The sequence below is a fragment of the Mycetomoellerius zeteki genome, unplaced genomic scaffold (assembly GCF_001594055.1).
Source record: "Mycetomoellerius zeteki isolate Tzet28-1 unplaced genomic scaffold, Tzet1.0 scaffold68, whole genome shotgun sequence".
NCBI lineage: Eukaryota > Metazoa > Arthropoda > Insecta > Hymenoptera > Formicidae > Mycetomoellerius > Mycetomoellerius zeteki.
Window position 1 is genome coordinate 447,032 of NW_017257697.1, and position 16,381 is coordinate 463,412.

The 16,381-nt window shown below is 29.1% G+C and overlaps 1 protein-coding gene across 5 annotated transcripts in view; it reads left to right on the forward strand.

The window, feature by feature from the left end:
• Positions 1–3,268: 3,268 nt before the first annotated feature.
• Positions 3,269–16,381, forward strand: part of LOC108728962 (facilitated trehalose transporter Tret1) — a 21,524-nt gene continuing 8,411 nt past the window's right edge. The window contains exons 1-4 of one of the 5 annotated variants that reach the window (XM_018457818.1): positions 3,269–3,287; positions 4,087–4,352; positions 7,061–7,139; positions 8,814–8,942. In XM_018457818.1, coding sequence (XP_018313320.1) covers positions 8,872–8,942 — 71 coding nt within the window. In that variant the 5' untranslated portion in view covers positions 3,269–3,287; positions 4,087–4,352; positions 7,061–7,139; positions 8,814–8,871. Of the gene's footprint in view, positions 3,288–3,375; positions 3,399–3,853; positions 4,353–7,060; positions 7,140–8,813; positions 8,943–16,381 lie in introns of those variants that run through there. The other 4 variants (XM_018457816.1, XM_018457815.1, XM_018457817.1 and 1 more) reach the window with 4 other exon arrangements.

Below are 16,381 nucleotides of genomic sequence, written 5' to 3' on the forward strand. Positions count from 1 at the left end.
ATAAAAGGAAAGGAAACGCTGTAATACGAAGAATTGTGCAATTTATACTCGCTTAAGATCTTCTCTTAAAGCTAACTTTCCTCTTCTGATTAGTTGTACTCTCTAATTGAATAATTATATTTTGAAACAATCGCTAACACGTTTCTCAGTATCATTACGCTTTAGAGTTGATGCAATGAATTTTCTAAGTATTTTCAACGTGACAAGTACCGTCCTACTTTGTCGACTGCAACAGCGATTGCAGTCTCCTTAACTGTATTTAGGTGAATTATTTATATATTTAAATAAAGAAAATCACATATGCCAAGATCGCAAAGTATACGCAAATGTATACGACATTAAAAACACATGTTAAAAATTAATTGTCTCAGCTCTCAATTCAATTAGCTAATATAATAACGATATCATTTAAAAATGTATTAAAATGTGATAAATAAAATATTACTAGAAACTCAGTTTTAATTTTTACAAATAACCTAATCATTAATATTATGATATAGTCCCAGACAGCACAGAATATATTTATGATAAATGTATTTATTAATATATTTATTTTTTGAAATGTTATGTAGATATTTCATACATTTTTTATATAAAACTTTATTCGAAATATTATTAAAATATATAGACTATATTTTATACAATATTTATGATAAATATAAATAAATATTTCTAATAAGTATTTTTTACTTAGATTATAATGTCTCATTAAGTATCTTCATAGCATTTACTATAAATTTACTTTCAGAAAAATATAATCATATTATAAAATTGTTACGAAAACGAAGGCTCGCTCAAGTATCCATTTCATTTAAATATACAGGTACGTATTCTATTATTAGTAAAAAGAATGGGCTATGAGCCAGTTATAACAAAGAATATTTAATAAACTTTCTTACATACATGTATACATGCAACGTTTCGACCCCGATCGGGTCATTTTCAATGCAAAATAACCAAAGTTATAAAATTCTCGGAAGATTTAGTTAAATTATAACGTCCAGTACAGAATTCAGTTGTATCAATGACATGTGGTCCATATTTAAAATCGCAGGAGATCTCATCTCACTCTTTTTACAGTTCTCCAATCTTACAAATAAATAATAAATTAACAATACGTTATAAATTAACTTAAAATACAAATTAAATAAAAAATATCTACCTTAAAATGTCTTAAAGATGTAAGTTAGACGCAGAGAGGAAAACGCAATTAACAACGTTATATTCAATAAAAAGTAAGCCATAATACGAATGGGTCTCAGATTTGTAATCGACGATGTCAAACGAATAGCTATATAATTTGCTAAACACAAGCAAAACAGTGCAAACAAATTGCATTTTTAAGATGTACAAATGTATTGTATTAAGTGCATGTGCAAATTTCACATTACCTTTATGTCAATTAATACTGTCGCTACTTCGCATAGCGTCAAACAGTCATTAATCGCATTATTACAAACAAATAAGAATTAAAAGAAGAGAGATCGATGACAGTTAGTAGCGTAATCTACGATTAAATATGATAATAACCAGTGATTAACATAATCTTTGACATTTGATTTCTTATTTTGTTAGAACATATGTTCGCGAGAAATTGTTTTAGTGCATCAGTTAAGTAAACTTCTGTAAAATAATTTATTTCTCATGTATTCTCCACAAAATATATTGCGTTACATGTAACGATATTGTAAACAGATATTCGAACAAAAGCAATTTCGCCGAGTTCACATTTCGATTTCAATAATACACTGAAAAATGATGCCACGGTGAAATCAACGAATTGGAGCACATTCGAAAATTGATTTCATCAATATGAATTCTTTTATATATATGTATATGCATATACACTATATGCATATGCAATCTCTGATGGATATAAAAACAAATAAATCCAAGCATTGAATAACATGAGATAACGATCATACGTAAGATTATACGTGAAGATAAAAGAGAAGTAGTGAAATAAAAAGTAATGGAAATATAAAAATAGTCAATGAGATTTGTCTGCGATCGATTTTTTCATTGGCATTGTTAGAAATAATGCAAAAATGTTTCCTAGAATAGATTTCAGACACGATTTCAATTTGTAGAGAACAATACAATAACTACGTCACTTGCAGCGGCATATCATTATCATTTCGCATCGGTGTGTTAGTATATTGTCGTCATATAATCCATTAATCTTAAATCTATTTAGTAATTAGGAATACATTCGAATACTGTCTTTTAGAAAAATAATCAATCATTCAGCATAGCTATCATGGTTTTAAATTAAAAATTACTTAAAGAAACTATTCTTGTATTTCCATTCCCGTCATATCTCCATTTTGAATATTAATGCCATAAAAGATAGTCAAGGTGATTCAAAAAGAATTTTATAGGAAAGAAATTGTATATCTATCGATGTTATTAAAAGCAAATGATGCATTTTAATTATTAGAAAGGCAAATGTTATAATTCCTGTTGAAATTTATAAATGTTTGATGTCTTCTATTGATAATTGTATTGTTGTTGAAATTGTTAATTAATTATTTTATTGATGAATTTGGCTTATAAATTATTATAAGTTGTTATAAATTAGAACACTAGAATATAACAATATAATGTGCAAATTTCAACAAATTCTTCAAAAAATATGATAAATTTCTTCACAAAAATATTAATTTTCTTATCTTATGAGAAAAAAATAATACATTATTCTCTCTCTCTCTCTCTCTATATATATATATATCAATATAAAAAACTGAACATTTCTTAATAACCTATTCTAACAGGAATTATATCTAATCATAAGAACTTCGACAAAATTGTCTCTTGTGCAAACACTACTTATAATTTAAAGAGACTTGATTAAAAATTATCTTATCTCTTATAGTGTTCCCAAAATGAAAAACTAAGAAGATAAATAAAAATAAAGAAATTCTCTTCAAAATGAATTGGAATCAGAACTATGGAATTTTAATTTTGGGGTGCTAATTTCACACACGCTTTAACATTCTTAATTTCAGCAACTTGGTCCTACTCGTCTTTCCGTTCTCCATCACACTGACGGATCCTATAGTCGTCTGTACGGCGGGTGTAATCACAATCAAATGATCGGAGGCAAGAGAAGGGAGGAAGAGAGGTCACACGTACGCGCGCGAATATATACCTATTCGCCTACAATCTCTGTTAGGAGGAAGGCAGGTATCGAAGGAGGGAGCTCAAAATCGAAAGTGCAGCTAGCTCACGGCTTTCGTGCTGCGCGACGTTTAGTCTGTCGCGGAGGCCCGATCTCATGTAAATCGGTAATCTTTTCCCCGCTCTCTCTAAAGCTTTTACTTCGCGATTTCACCTCGGCTCTCCCAGATTTTGTCGCGACAGAAACGAATACTAAATCTCTCCGCAACGAAATTCTCGTAAATAGTATTTTTTTTTCTTCTTTGAGAACCGAGACTAGTTATTATCTTATAATATAAGAGAGACTTATTTCTAATATTAAAAAAGAAGGGAGAAGTTAGGAAATACTTTTACAGTTCGCCATCATTGCGGAAGTATTTTGTATAAAAATTTAAATCGATAACCGAGCAAATGTGTGTGAGAAAAGAAAAAAGTGTGACATTCGATTGGAAAAATTTTTACATAAATTCGTAAAAGATATAACGAGACGATTCAATATATCTAATATACTGAAAACTCACTAAGAATTCATTAAATAAATCAATTGTATTTCGTTCATAACAAAAGCAACCAAAATTCTGATTTTCTGACAGAGGCCTCTTTTATAGTTCCCTTGACATTATTATCTTTTTAATTGTACTATAATATATAAAATTTATCATTGAGTTAGAATAGTTGAAATTGAATCTGAAAGTGGTAATTTTCTATTCGATCGATTTTATGGTCCTACAAGAATAATTCACAAGGATTTCTAACGAACTATAAAGTTCCTTTCCAAAGGAAAAACAAAAGAAAATGACCAAAGAGAAACAAACATAAATTGAAAAACGTCAAATTTGTAGAAGAACAATGGCAAACATCGCATGCATACAAGTGCATTCAATTTATTGCATGTTTGCAAATAACTACATGTTACTTGCGTAACAGGAAAAATTCATGCAGTTATTAAATCTACATCATCTGATAAATAAAAAATAAACAAGAAACCGTTATACATAATTCAGATTTCATGACGATTCGAATGCGATAATTCTTTGAACTTGAATCTCACGGAACGCTTCAATTCGACAAAGAAATCGTTCTATCAAAAAAAGAAGCCGTTTCCATTTTAATTAACACAAAGCTGATCAAAATTTTTCCTAGTAAAAAAAACGGGAGGATTGTTGATCGTTTCTGACTACATCCTCGATCAGGTGAGCACAATAGGAATAATTTTAAGTACAAGGACCTTCTTGACATATAGAATTGAAATTGATCGAAAGAAATTCGTTCTTCTAAGATCATATACTTAATGCATCAATTCGTTAATTCTTTGTATAAATTCCTGCATTCACTAATTATATACATAAAGTGTTACCAACAAACTTCATTTGCGAACTTTTTACAATTTGTAATTAATTTTTCTTTGGCAGAACTTTTTAATTGGATACTACCTTTTTTCAAAACTTCATAATTTTTAACTTATAATTAAACCTTTAATTAAAGCGCCTTAAAGTAATTTCTACTTGATATCGAATGAAGAACAAAAGTTTACTATTAATTGTAAGAAAAATCGTCAATTTTTAATTATTTATAATTAAAAAACTTACAATTTTAATCCTTTGTCACTGTATACCGTTTTTGTCGCCACGTTCATGTCTACTATATGTGTAAAAATATTGCATAAAAATGGACAAATTTATAACAATTTTATAATTAATTTTTTTAAATCAAAACAATGGGTGTTTTCCAATTGTAAAATTAGATACTTTCATATACACAGCGACACAAATTGTGTTCCAATTGCCGTAATCATCGACATAACACATTCGTATTTAGTCCGAGAGCTATTAGTCGGTTATGTAAGCTTCCGTTTTTTTTTTAATGACAGTTAAATGTTACTACATAACAATTCGGAAACAAAGGCTTTAAACGGTTAAACTGGAACTTTAGTGTTGAAATAATTCTGTGTGAATCTATATATTCATATCCAATCCCTCAAACTGCGCGCCGAATTTATTTTCAGTCTTGAAACGCAATTCTAACAGAATTAGAGTAGTAACATCACAAATTAAATTGACAAGCAATTTAATTATATTGATGCTCATAAGGCATCTTAGAATGATGTTAATATAAATGTTAGTAATCTACACGGAAAAAAAAGTAGCTGTCGTAATTAAAAACTGCATGTGATAACTAAATGGCAGAAAATATGGACAGCTAAAGTATAGATATTATGATAAAGTATAGATAAAAATAACTGAGTCACTAATAACGCATGTGACGTATTAGACAAATCATTTAAAATTTCAACATTTTAACACAAACATATACTAGAATGGACAAAATATAACATTATTTTCTCTGTGTATGAATGAAGTTGAAAATCGTATTTTTGCTTTCTTTATTCAATATAGACGGAAAAAACTAAACGTGCTACGCAAGTTTTTTATAAGTTGTTTTCTGGTTGAAATACGGAAAAATATTACCATAGATTACAAATACCAAAGCATCGGCGTAGTATTGAAAAATTAACTCTATCCGAAACCGTACATAGCGTACATATTTTGTTCCAATTAAGTCATGCACTTTGCATAATGTTATATTTTGTCCATTCTGGTATATGTTTGTGTTAAAATGTTGAAAAGCACCCATTAATGCATGTGCTATGTTAGGCCAATTTTAAATGGTTTGTCTAATACGTCACATGCGTTATTAGTGACTTAGTTATTTTTGCTTGTCTTTTACGTTTATTAAATAATATGTATTTCATGGTGGTTGAAAAATTAAATTATTTTTATAAAAAAAAAGACCTAATGTATCAATATCGCAAAAATTATTTTATAATTTCATTTTTTTTATAGCTAAATTATCAAACAACCTAAACGGAAAGTTTAGTATAGGTCAACCGGTGACCCACGTAGTACGAAATGTGTTAAGTGAAACATAACGGTAACAAGCAGATATACGTATCTTTATTAATAAAACATCTATAACATAGCGCAAAGTAAAAAGAAATCTCGAGTATATGCCACACAAGTGGAACCGAAGGGTTAATATATTTATTGAAAGCTATATTTTAAATTGCATAAAGAATTCATAAATAAAATTTGTCATAACACTCAGCATATCAGCTTTCAATTATTGTATTAGCTTTCATTTATTTCAATCATGAATAATTAAGTAAATTGAGCGCAATAAAGTAAATCATTAATTGTTTCCAATTAAAATCCAATTAAAACTAATAACAAATCATTAATCATACATATGACAGTCTTGTATAATCATGTTCTTATCATCAATTTTTTATTTCAAAGATTAGATAAACTTTATATAGAATAAATTTCCATCGATCTTTTTCTGTTTTATCTATTTTTTCGCCTATTCCATGCGAGATATCTATAACGCTTCCGCTTCTTAAAATCACGCGAATCTTTATGCAAATGTGGATACTGAACCTGGGATAAATCGAACGTGAGCTAGAGATGGATGATACAAAAAAATCTCGATATTTCTTATCGCACTGTATCGTTAGCAGATATATTGATACACCAAAATATCAGCTAAATAATTTGCGATATTGCGAATATCGATCTGATATTTCTGTTTTTATGATACATGCGTATTGATGCGTAAGATATCCATCTTTTTGCAAAAATAACGGTTGGAGATCATTTTTTAGGCTATTTCAGCGATCTTTTTGAATAATTGTTTCAATAAAAATTTTTTAAAAATTATGTTATTTAATTGCAATTAGTACTATATATAGATATTATATATATATATTCCATACACCACATTTTATTCAAGAGATATCCTGGAAACGTTTTTAGGATATATCGATATCGATTCGACGTCGATTCCATTGTCATTTCTCACTGGGTAAAGACGCACATCGAACGTTTATTTTTCTTTTTTCCAGACCTGGATTTGGGCCTGATCCGGCGCAAGCTAAATCCGACACACTTGAACAAATTTCTACTCGGGGACATCTCTTGAAGGTTTGTACATATCTGATAGTATTAATTGGAATACCATATGTATATGTATATAAACTTATATCTTACTTTTTATTTCAAACATATACATATATATATATATACACATAATATATACATTTATACATTTTATTTTTATTTATTTTGTTATTTCATTATTTATATTTATATAATTTTAATCTTTCATTATATATTGTATTCTTACAATATATATAATAAGTATGATAAATAATGAAAATTTCAATTTGATCTCAATCCATTACTAAATTAACACGGATTTAATGGACCGTATCGGAAATTCAATATTCCTGTTCAAATGTCAATATCGAAAGATAAAATATCGATAGAAAATATCAAGAAAAAAAGTTCAAAAATATCGGCTCTGTATCACTCATCCCTAACGTAAGTTTATTAAACTCGGTATGAATATTCGCTATCGCAATTCTTTGTAAAAGTAAATCCGCTTGCAACAATTTGTGAATCTCTTCTAGTTCTTATAATATCATATTGTAAATACTATACCTAAGGTATAAGTATACAGTATTTAGGTTATACTTTAACAGTACACGGGAGAATTTTCTTTTAAAATTTACCTTGAAAATATGGTAGTTGTGGTACAATACAATATTTTAAAGATTTTTACCATGCACTTCAGTAAAATTAATCAAACTTATTTTATACTTTATTGTAGTTTTATTAATGAATAAGAGAGATTTACATTAAAATTCTTCGAAGTATAATGTTGTCCCACGAGATGTAACGAACCAATCAGAGGACCGCATTGGCATCTTAAGACATTACTTAAGACGGTCTTGAAATAAGAACCGACAATGAATACCGGTCTAAGTGACCGTTAATAACCGTTGAGATTCCATGTTATCTTTGCTTTCTCTGAAAACAGAAACAGACACAACGAATTATAGATCCTATTAAACTTCCTACAAGTTACAAATTCAGATGCTTGGTTTATGTATATATATCGTTGATCTATACATTATCATTATATTATAAACTTAATTTTAATTCTTAGAAGAAATCGACTTTGCGATACCTATAATGTTTAAAATACTATTTATTTTAAAAACGCATAACATATGACAGTTATCCAAACATTTTTATAAATACTATATAATAAGTACTACATAAGTACGTAATAATTTGATGTAAAATAAAATTCATTTACGCAGTTTGTTTTTTTTTTTTAATAAGAAGTATCTAAAAAAATAACAAAATCTTTCAGGTACTGTATCTGTACTTAGATAATTTTTAAAAAGATATAATATCTTACAGGATATGTGAGAATACAACCTATTATAGAAATCAATGCCTTAAACGGCTTAACTGGATCTTAAGTGTTTGTATAATTGTGTGTGAATTTATATACGTATGTCCTTTAAAATACGCGCCGAAATGATTTTTCGGTCTTGAAACACTAACTCTACTAAATAACTTTAAAAGACGTATTTACATGACTAGATACTTTTTCCACAGTGTATTTCCTACTTGTATTTGTACTTAGATATCTTTCAAAAGGTACCTATTACACACTGCATAATATACATATATTAGCCCATAAGCAAGTTTCAATCAATCGTATGTTAGGAACAAGTGGTGGAAAATCGTAATTATCTTCGCGATCGCGCAAGAATCTGATTGTACATTATTTTGCTTTGAAAGAAGGCCATCCTCCTCATCGTATCGGTTACATCGTCCTTCGATATGCAAGAGAGTCGGCATGCGTGAAGACGAGAAAACTGAACAACGAGCGGGTCCGACCGAAATGGCAGTCTCCGAGCACGGGAAAAGGTTTGTTCTTTTGTTTTAATTTCGTATTTAATTTTACGTTTAATTTTCATTGATTTGCGTGATATCCCGGATAAAAATTATCTTTCTTTTAATCCCGATACAACACTACAAGTTCTTTTTCGGATGGGAAGAACGTTATTACGTAAACAATCATTCTTTTGGATATAAATATTTAAAAATTAATACGAAGTGATTCAGATCTTTATCTAAAAGTGAGTATTATCTGTAAGTCTAGAATGTAAATCTTAAAAAATATTAATTTGCTAAACAGTAAAATTATTCCTACAAGATACACACAGAGATAAGGAATGTTATCACTACTTACGTAAATAAACGAAAATTTTTATAAATAACATGTGCAATCCTTTTTTTATTGGCTTATGGAACTTTGTTCAACAGTAAATAATTAAAGGAATGTAACACTTAATAAGAGTCTTTTCCTTATTAAGACTTTACTTATGTAAAAACGTTGTGTAAGATTCCGGATACGTTAGTAATCGCAAGATTTTTTTTCGGTAAAATGCTATTATTACTTCTTTTATTGAAAAAAAAATTTTAATTTATGTAATTTAATTGCGAATGACTCTGTTTTTTAACCTTAATTGATATTCGCTCCGAAATTTCTTTAATTAATATTCGCAAATCTAGTCACTCCAGTGTACTATGGTCGGCCAGTGTACTATGGTCGACAGATCTTATTCATATCACATTACATGATCCTTTTGATGCAAAAATATTCAAGATATATAGAAGGAACTCAGCGCTAATAATATGCAAATGAAAACAAACCGGGAGCCTGAGAATTCATTATTTAAAATAGTTCACCGATTTTCACGGCGACTTCACGCCAAACTGCTCATATGACTTCCCAATCGTGAACATACTTATGCATAAACGTACCAACCTTGAAGAGATCAGATCTAAAGAATTAAAAGTAAAACTCAAGGTATCAGCGCTGCATCTAAATTGGTTTTCAAGAAAACCTCTAAGAGATTTTCCCCTGTAGCAAGAAAAACGCGTCAATGAATTTCGCGAATTTCCGTAAAATCAATATATTCAGCCGCAGTTATATCTTATCAAATCTTAAGCTTTATCAAATTAAATAACAACAAGACTAATAATATGATAAATACGAGTTTCTACTATCTTGCTTCACATAAAAATAGATTATATATCAAAATTTTATATGTTGAAATAAATAGATAATGTACGTATAATGGAATTCGTTCTTACGTAATCATAATATTCAAATTCAAATTCATATTTTATTGTAATGCATAAAATTTACACATAACAAATGGCAAGACGTCAGCAGAACTGCTGTTACAAGTCAGCCAGTAAGACGATTAGACAAGGTATTACATTAGATATAAAAGAAACACGAGCTCGTAAAAATAAATAAAATAAACAAAAAATAAATATATTCGAGAATTATTAACCATAACAAAAACATTTGAATTACATTGCATTTATATTTACATTACAAAGACATTTGCCTTAACATTTACCTTTACATTTTCAATGTAAAGTCGCGAGAGACGCAATGAAATTCGCGACGGAAAAACGAAAAAAAGTTTGAGAAAGAGAGTCTTTAACGAAAGGTGGGAGCATGTTGAAGTATTTAACATAAATATAGGAAAAGGTCACTAATAATATAATCATTAACTGTGAATACAGTTGTTATTATCCACTCTTTACTATCTCGTCATCTAATTACCAACTTCCATTCGAAAAATAAGATTATTTTATTAGTCAAATATAAATATATGTATAACAATAATATTTTTTATTAATTAATCAATAAAAATTAGCACATAAGAACCAACGATTGATTCGTTATTCGATTGAATCGAAGATATTTATAGCCCTCGATTTTACATATATTTTGAATTTATTGAGTTTTTTCATAATTATTGTTATTTCAATAAAAATTAATTAATAAGAATACAAAAAATAAAAATTTTATGCGTAAAATATCAACAAAAATGGCAAAAAAATTAAAAGCGAACAGCTATTGAATATTTCTTAAGTACGATATAATAAGTTTATACATCCGCTTACATAAATTAAAATTTATGATGTTTCAAGACTGAGTTTATACTGTACGTTTGTGATAAACTTGTATGTTTTTATCCTTGATTTTTGTACAGAAAAAAGAGATGATACTTTAAACTCATTTGCGAATGTAAGTTTTACAGACTCAGGTGAAACTGTAGGACATTAAGAAAATTGCAGGATGTAAGATATTATTGAATTGCTAGTTATTTCATCATCCCTAAGAGTCGTGTCTTATTCGTTCCCGCAAAATCTAAATTATTATGTGTCGCGGTTACTTATATAATACACCATATTTCACATTTGGCCTAAGGACAAGGATAACGTAACCGATCGTTGAACATGTAGAACCGAATTCGTTCGAAACAATTAGAATACAACAATAATAAGAGCGAAAGATTGGATTTGACATGGTCGCATATCTTAGTACTTACATAAAAAATTTTTTCTAATTAATAAAGCTTTATAAAATGCCAAAAATGTCGATGTACTTTCTTTGTTTTGACTATAAGTTCAATTCTAACCGGTATTCATAGTCCGATCTTATTAATTATATGTATATCTTCATAAAATCATATTTCTGGATAATCAGTCTTGTTCGATTTACAAAATTCTTCATCAGAAGCATTTTTAAAGATAGTATTATGAAGAAAAAATTTTACTCGAACGAAATCAGTGTCTTAAAAGGTTAAAACTTAAGATCTTGAAATAAGAACGGATTATCACAATACAATTTTAAATATTACAGTCTTAAATATCATTGGTTCTTATATTTAAGACCGTCTTGAGTACAGTCTTAAGATGGTCATAAACCAATCATAGATTGTACTAATAATCCGTTTTTATTTCAAGATCTTAAGTTTTAAGACCCAGACATGCATGATTCTGTTCGAGTAAAATTTTTTCTTCAATACGATCTTTAAAAATGCTCCTGATGAAGAATTTTGTAAAAATCGAACAAGATTAATTATCAGGAAATATGATTTTCTAAAGATATACAGATAATTAATAGGATCGGACTATGGATACCGGTCTAAGTTTCCGAAAATGGATTTTATCCGCCGACTTTTTTTTCATTGTTAACTTTTAATCGCCATGACTAACAAGTGAAACACAATTTATTTATTTTATAGATACAAAATTAGATAATAAAGATGCAAATGATAAATCCGGGATAAAGATGCAAATTGAAATATAAATCGCGTCTTATTGAAAGATAAGATCAAGAGATACGATTACGTGTTTTATGCTACATGTACGTGCGGCAGTCACAAGACAGATTATGTGTCTATACACGGGTCACTAGTTGAATCAAGATATAATTATCAAATCTCAATAATTATTGCAAAGAAAAAGGTGTTTTTAGATTTGCAACACGAACAGAGATATTAAAATGCAAAGTCCAAATTTATATTTATATTGGGAAATAAATGTTTTGATTAAATCAATAAAAGGTTAAATTAAATCAATAAAACCAACAAGAATATCATTTTAATGAAACTGAACAAATTTCTGATTCTTGTATTTCTCAGAGATTCTATTTGTCCTCACTAAAATGTCATTTTTGTTGGACTCTTTTGTTGGTTTAATGAGAACACTTTTTTTAGTGTATAAATATATACTCAAGAAAGAATTTAATATTTTTTCAAAGTAAATTTAATCGGACAATGCACCATCAATTGAAAGTTGTTAATTACAAATCTCGAGACTAATTATCTTAACGCCTATTAAGTGACAGCAGACTACAATCTGCTGTTCGCAAATGGGTCACTGCCCGACAATCTCATTGTATTAATACCGCCTTCGCGCGATTAATTAACATCCTGCGCGTCAATCTGAGCTCTCTGCGAGACGAAGCTGGCTTTGCATTCAATCAGATGACGGCAAGAAATCTCATTAATAATCGTTTTAGTAATATCACTATGAGTCTTCGAATCAACAGTGACATTAATGAATCGTGTCATGAAAAACCTTGACCCAGCGCGATCAGATCCCGGAAAACCGCACTTTTGCAAACTTGGCATGATTACTATGCGACACGAAACGACACGTAATGCGTAATGACAGTACTAATCGACAAAGATAATATCTTCACTTGACTATGGTATTCACAGTATTTCATCGCTTTTAACAATTAGTTGACATGCGATAAGTTGCAATATAGCTCGAAATAGAAATTCAAGCAGAAAAGAATCATCATGATATCAAAATGATTCCAAAATAATTATTAAAAGATATAAAACGAATAATTATTAAAAGTCACTTTTTGATCAACCACATTCATTTTGACGTTACCGTGACTTATTCTGCTTGAGAAATATCATGAAACGATGTTATCTGTGAGGAGAAGAATGACTCAGAGCAAAATATTCTGCGTATGTTTCTTACGTACGTATTTTATGAATATTCATACAATTCTCACTCACGAATCGTTTAAATCTCACTGACGAAGATTTTTCGGTAAAAAAAAAGGGATATGTCCTGTTATATATAATACAGTAAAATTTTTGTAAATACAATAGAGTCAGTCAAATTAATAAAATAATGCAAACATAATTCGGAGCAAATTTTCATGTAATTTGTCTAATACCACATAAACATTTCGACATAAAAAGGATACGTTTCTATTCTTTAAAAGTAAATGTTACGCAAACATTCGAATAATAGAACATCCGGATAGTGGATTCATTCAAATAATGGAGCTTTGGCTAACAGGCATTCTATTGCATCCTCATATTCTTTGTTACAAAATAAATCGCAAAATAGTGATCAAAAGATAAAGTCATTTGCTGAGACTCAAACGATTTGCATCCAGTCTTTAGACAATCTTGAGAAAATCTCATTTTCTCCTTAAAACACTGTCCAACACAAATTTTAGACTACGAACCAGACAAGATCATTCTTATAGATGTTTTTGCCGCTGAGAAAACGCGAATCCATTAATGAAATTGCTCTATCACATCAAATTTTTGAGAAAATTGGACTTATCCGTTTCCACTAATGTAGTTTAACTTTAATTGGTTCAACTTACTTTCCATCTTTTTTAAATATTTTTAGAACTAAAAAAACATGAAAGTTGAACCAAAATTAAAGTTAATCTATATTGATAGAAAAAAACGGATCCGTTCGCAGAACAGTCATTTTACGTCATCTTTTAACTATTTCGGTTCAAAAATGTTAAAAAATGCTATTTTCGGCATCCCTAAAGCCAATTTTCTCAAAAACGTAACGCGACAAAATAATTTCACTAATAGATTCGCTTTCAGTGATTCGCAAAAGATTCATAAAAATTACCTTCTTATTTCATTTTTGATACAAAGAAAGTTTAAATTTGTGGGACAGTATAATTAATGCCTAAGGCAATTAATGTTTCATAAAAGCGGACTAGCGTTAAAGTAGACGCGTGTTATTACGAGTGTACGAAGGACATTCAGTTGACATATTTCATGCATAATTAAAATCACATCATGTTTGATCGAACTAAATATCGCTAATTATATAAGTACGGATCAATAATAAGTCTAAGAATAAATCTGTCGATAAACATAATTCAGTCGGCATCCTTAGTCGAGAGTTTCATAACTTAGATTACGGATTTTTAAATTTACATTTCCGTTTTCTAAACAAACAAAAAATTCAAGATCATTAAAAGATAATTAAAAGATAATTAAAAGATCATTTTAAAGAATGATGGTAATTCAAATTGCAGGAACAGTTGACGTAAAAAGTCGTCGAAAAAACGAAAATTCAACCAATTTAACTATTAAAAAAGAATTATGTGAAGAATATATTTGTAAGTTTTGTCTATCTTGTTGTCAGATGCATCCTGTAAGTACGTGACTTCGTATTTTTATCAATTTCGTAGATAATTACACACAAAAATGTGAAGGGTGTACAAAAGTATACGTGGGAAAGGGCAACGGATATATTTATGTGCCTCAGCAGGTGGAAAACGGGATTGCAATACATGATTGGTGATGTTACATCATCGCTGGGATTGTTTCATTCAGAATGAGAGAACGGCACGTACTTAGTGAGCGACACACTTCGCCAATGTACGCATCGATTTCGCGAACCTAGATTTAAATCTGTAAAACATTTTTAAAAAAAACGAGGAAAGTGTAAAACGCGGAAATACAAGAGAACGTAAAAAATATAGCTATATTCGACTAACGCGACCTCGCATAAATAACTCATTCATACTAATCGTTGCATTGTTCGCCGGTGTTTCGCGTAACGCTCGTTGCAACGATTTTAAACCGGCACGATTCAACATTCAACACAAAAGGTACCTCAAACGTCATTGCTTATATAATTGCGCGCCTTCTTTACACGTTTGCGCAATATAAGTACAATATGTGGATCATCGTAAACCGGTTCTTTCTCTCTTTCTCTTCTCGCGGATATTCTTGCGGGATTATTTCAAAGCCTTATAGCTCCTGCACACAAAACGCGGCAACGCTTGCCGCGCGGCGGAAATTGGCGCGAAAGCCAATTAATTTATTGCTTTTCCATAAAAGCAAAAGAATGATTGGCTATTGCGCTAATTTCCGCCGCATGGTAAGCGTTATCGCATCCTGTTTATGGGAGCCATTATAATGAACGAATTTCTTTCTATTTTTTTTCTATGTATAGTTTTAGAAATATTCCGTATTGTTATTCCAATTTAAAATAACAGCATCTTTTTCTAATTTATTTTACATGCAGATCTTAGATTCGTACTTGTTATTTTTTAAATAGAATAATAAGTAGAAAAAAAGCAATCCTCATAATTTCTTCTATAAGCAAGAAAATTATTGGTAAGTTTTTAATTTCTAATTTATTTACGAAATTCTTCATCAACTTCATTAATTAGAATGAAAAAAATTACTTATAGGTAAAAATATATTAATAGAAAAATATTGCATGTAAAAAATACTGTTTATGAAATGAAATAGATTAAAATAAAAAAGTATATATATAAAATTGCCTACGGATTGTTTTGTTTTTGATTAATGACAAATCGTAAGTCCAAAACCGATTTAGGGAAGAGTTGCCGAATGTGTACTGGTCGCCTAAATCGTACCTTATCAATATTTTATATTATTAGTTAATATAGGCAATATTTAGTAACAATAATATAAAATATATGAGAAATGAGTAATATAGACAAAAATATAATAGCCTACATCTTGTTTTATGGATGTTAGTGACGTTTTAAAAAATCAGGTAAATCTGATATTAATTTTTAATCACTTATGTAGCTGATAATAACGCGATCATCCAATTTTATTATAAATTTTTGTATTTTTATAAAAAAAGATTTATTGTAGAGTATTTTACATTCACTGTATATACATATTTGTAACCATTGTAAAGATTAAATCGATATTTTTACAAAATTC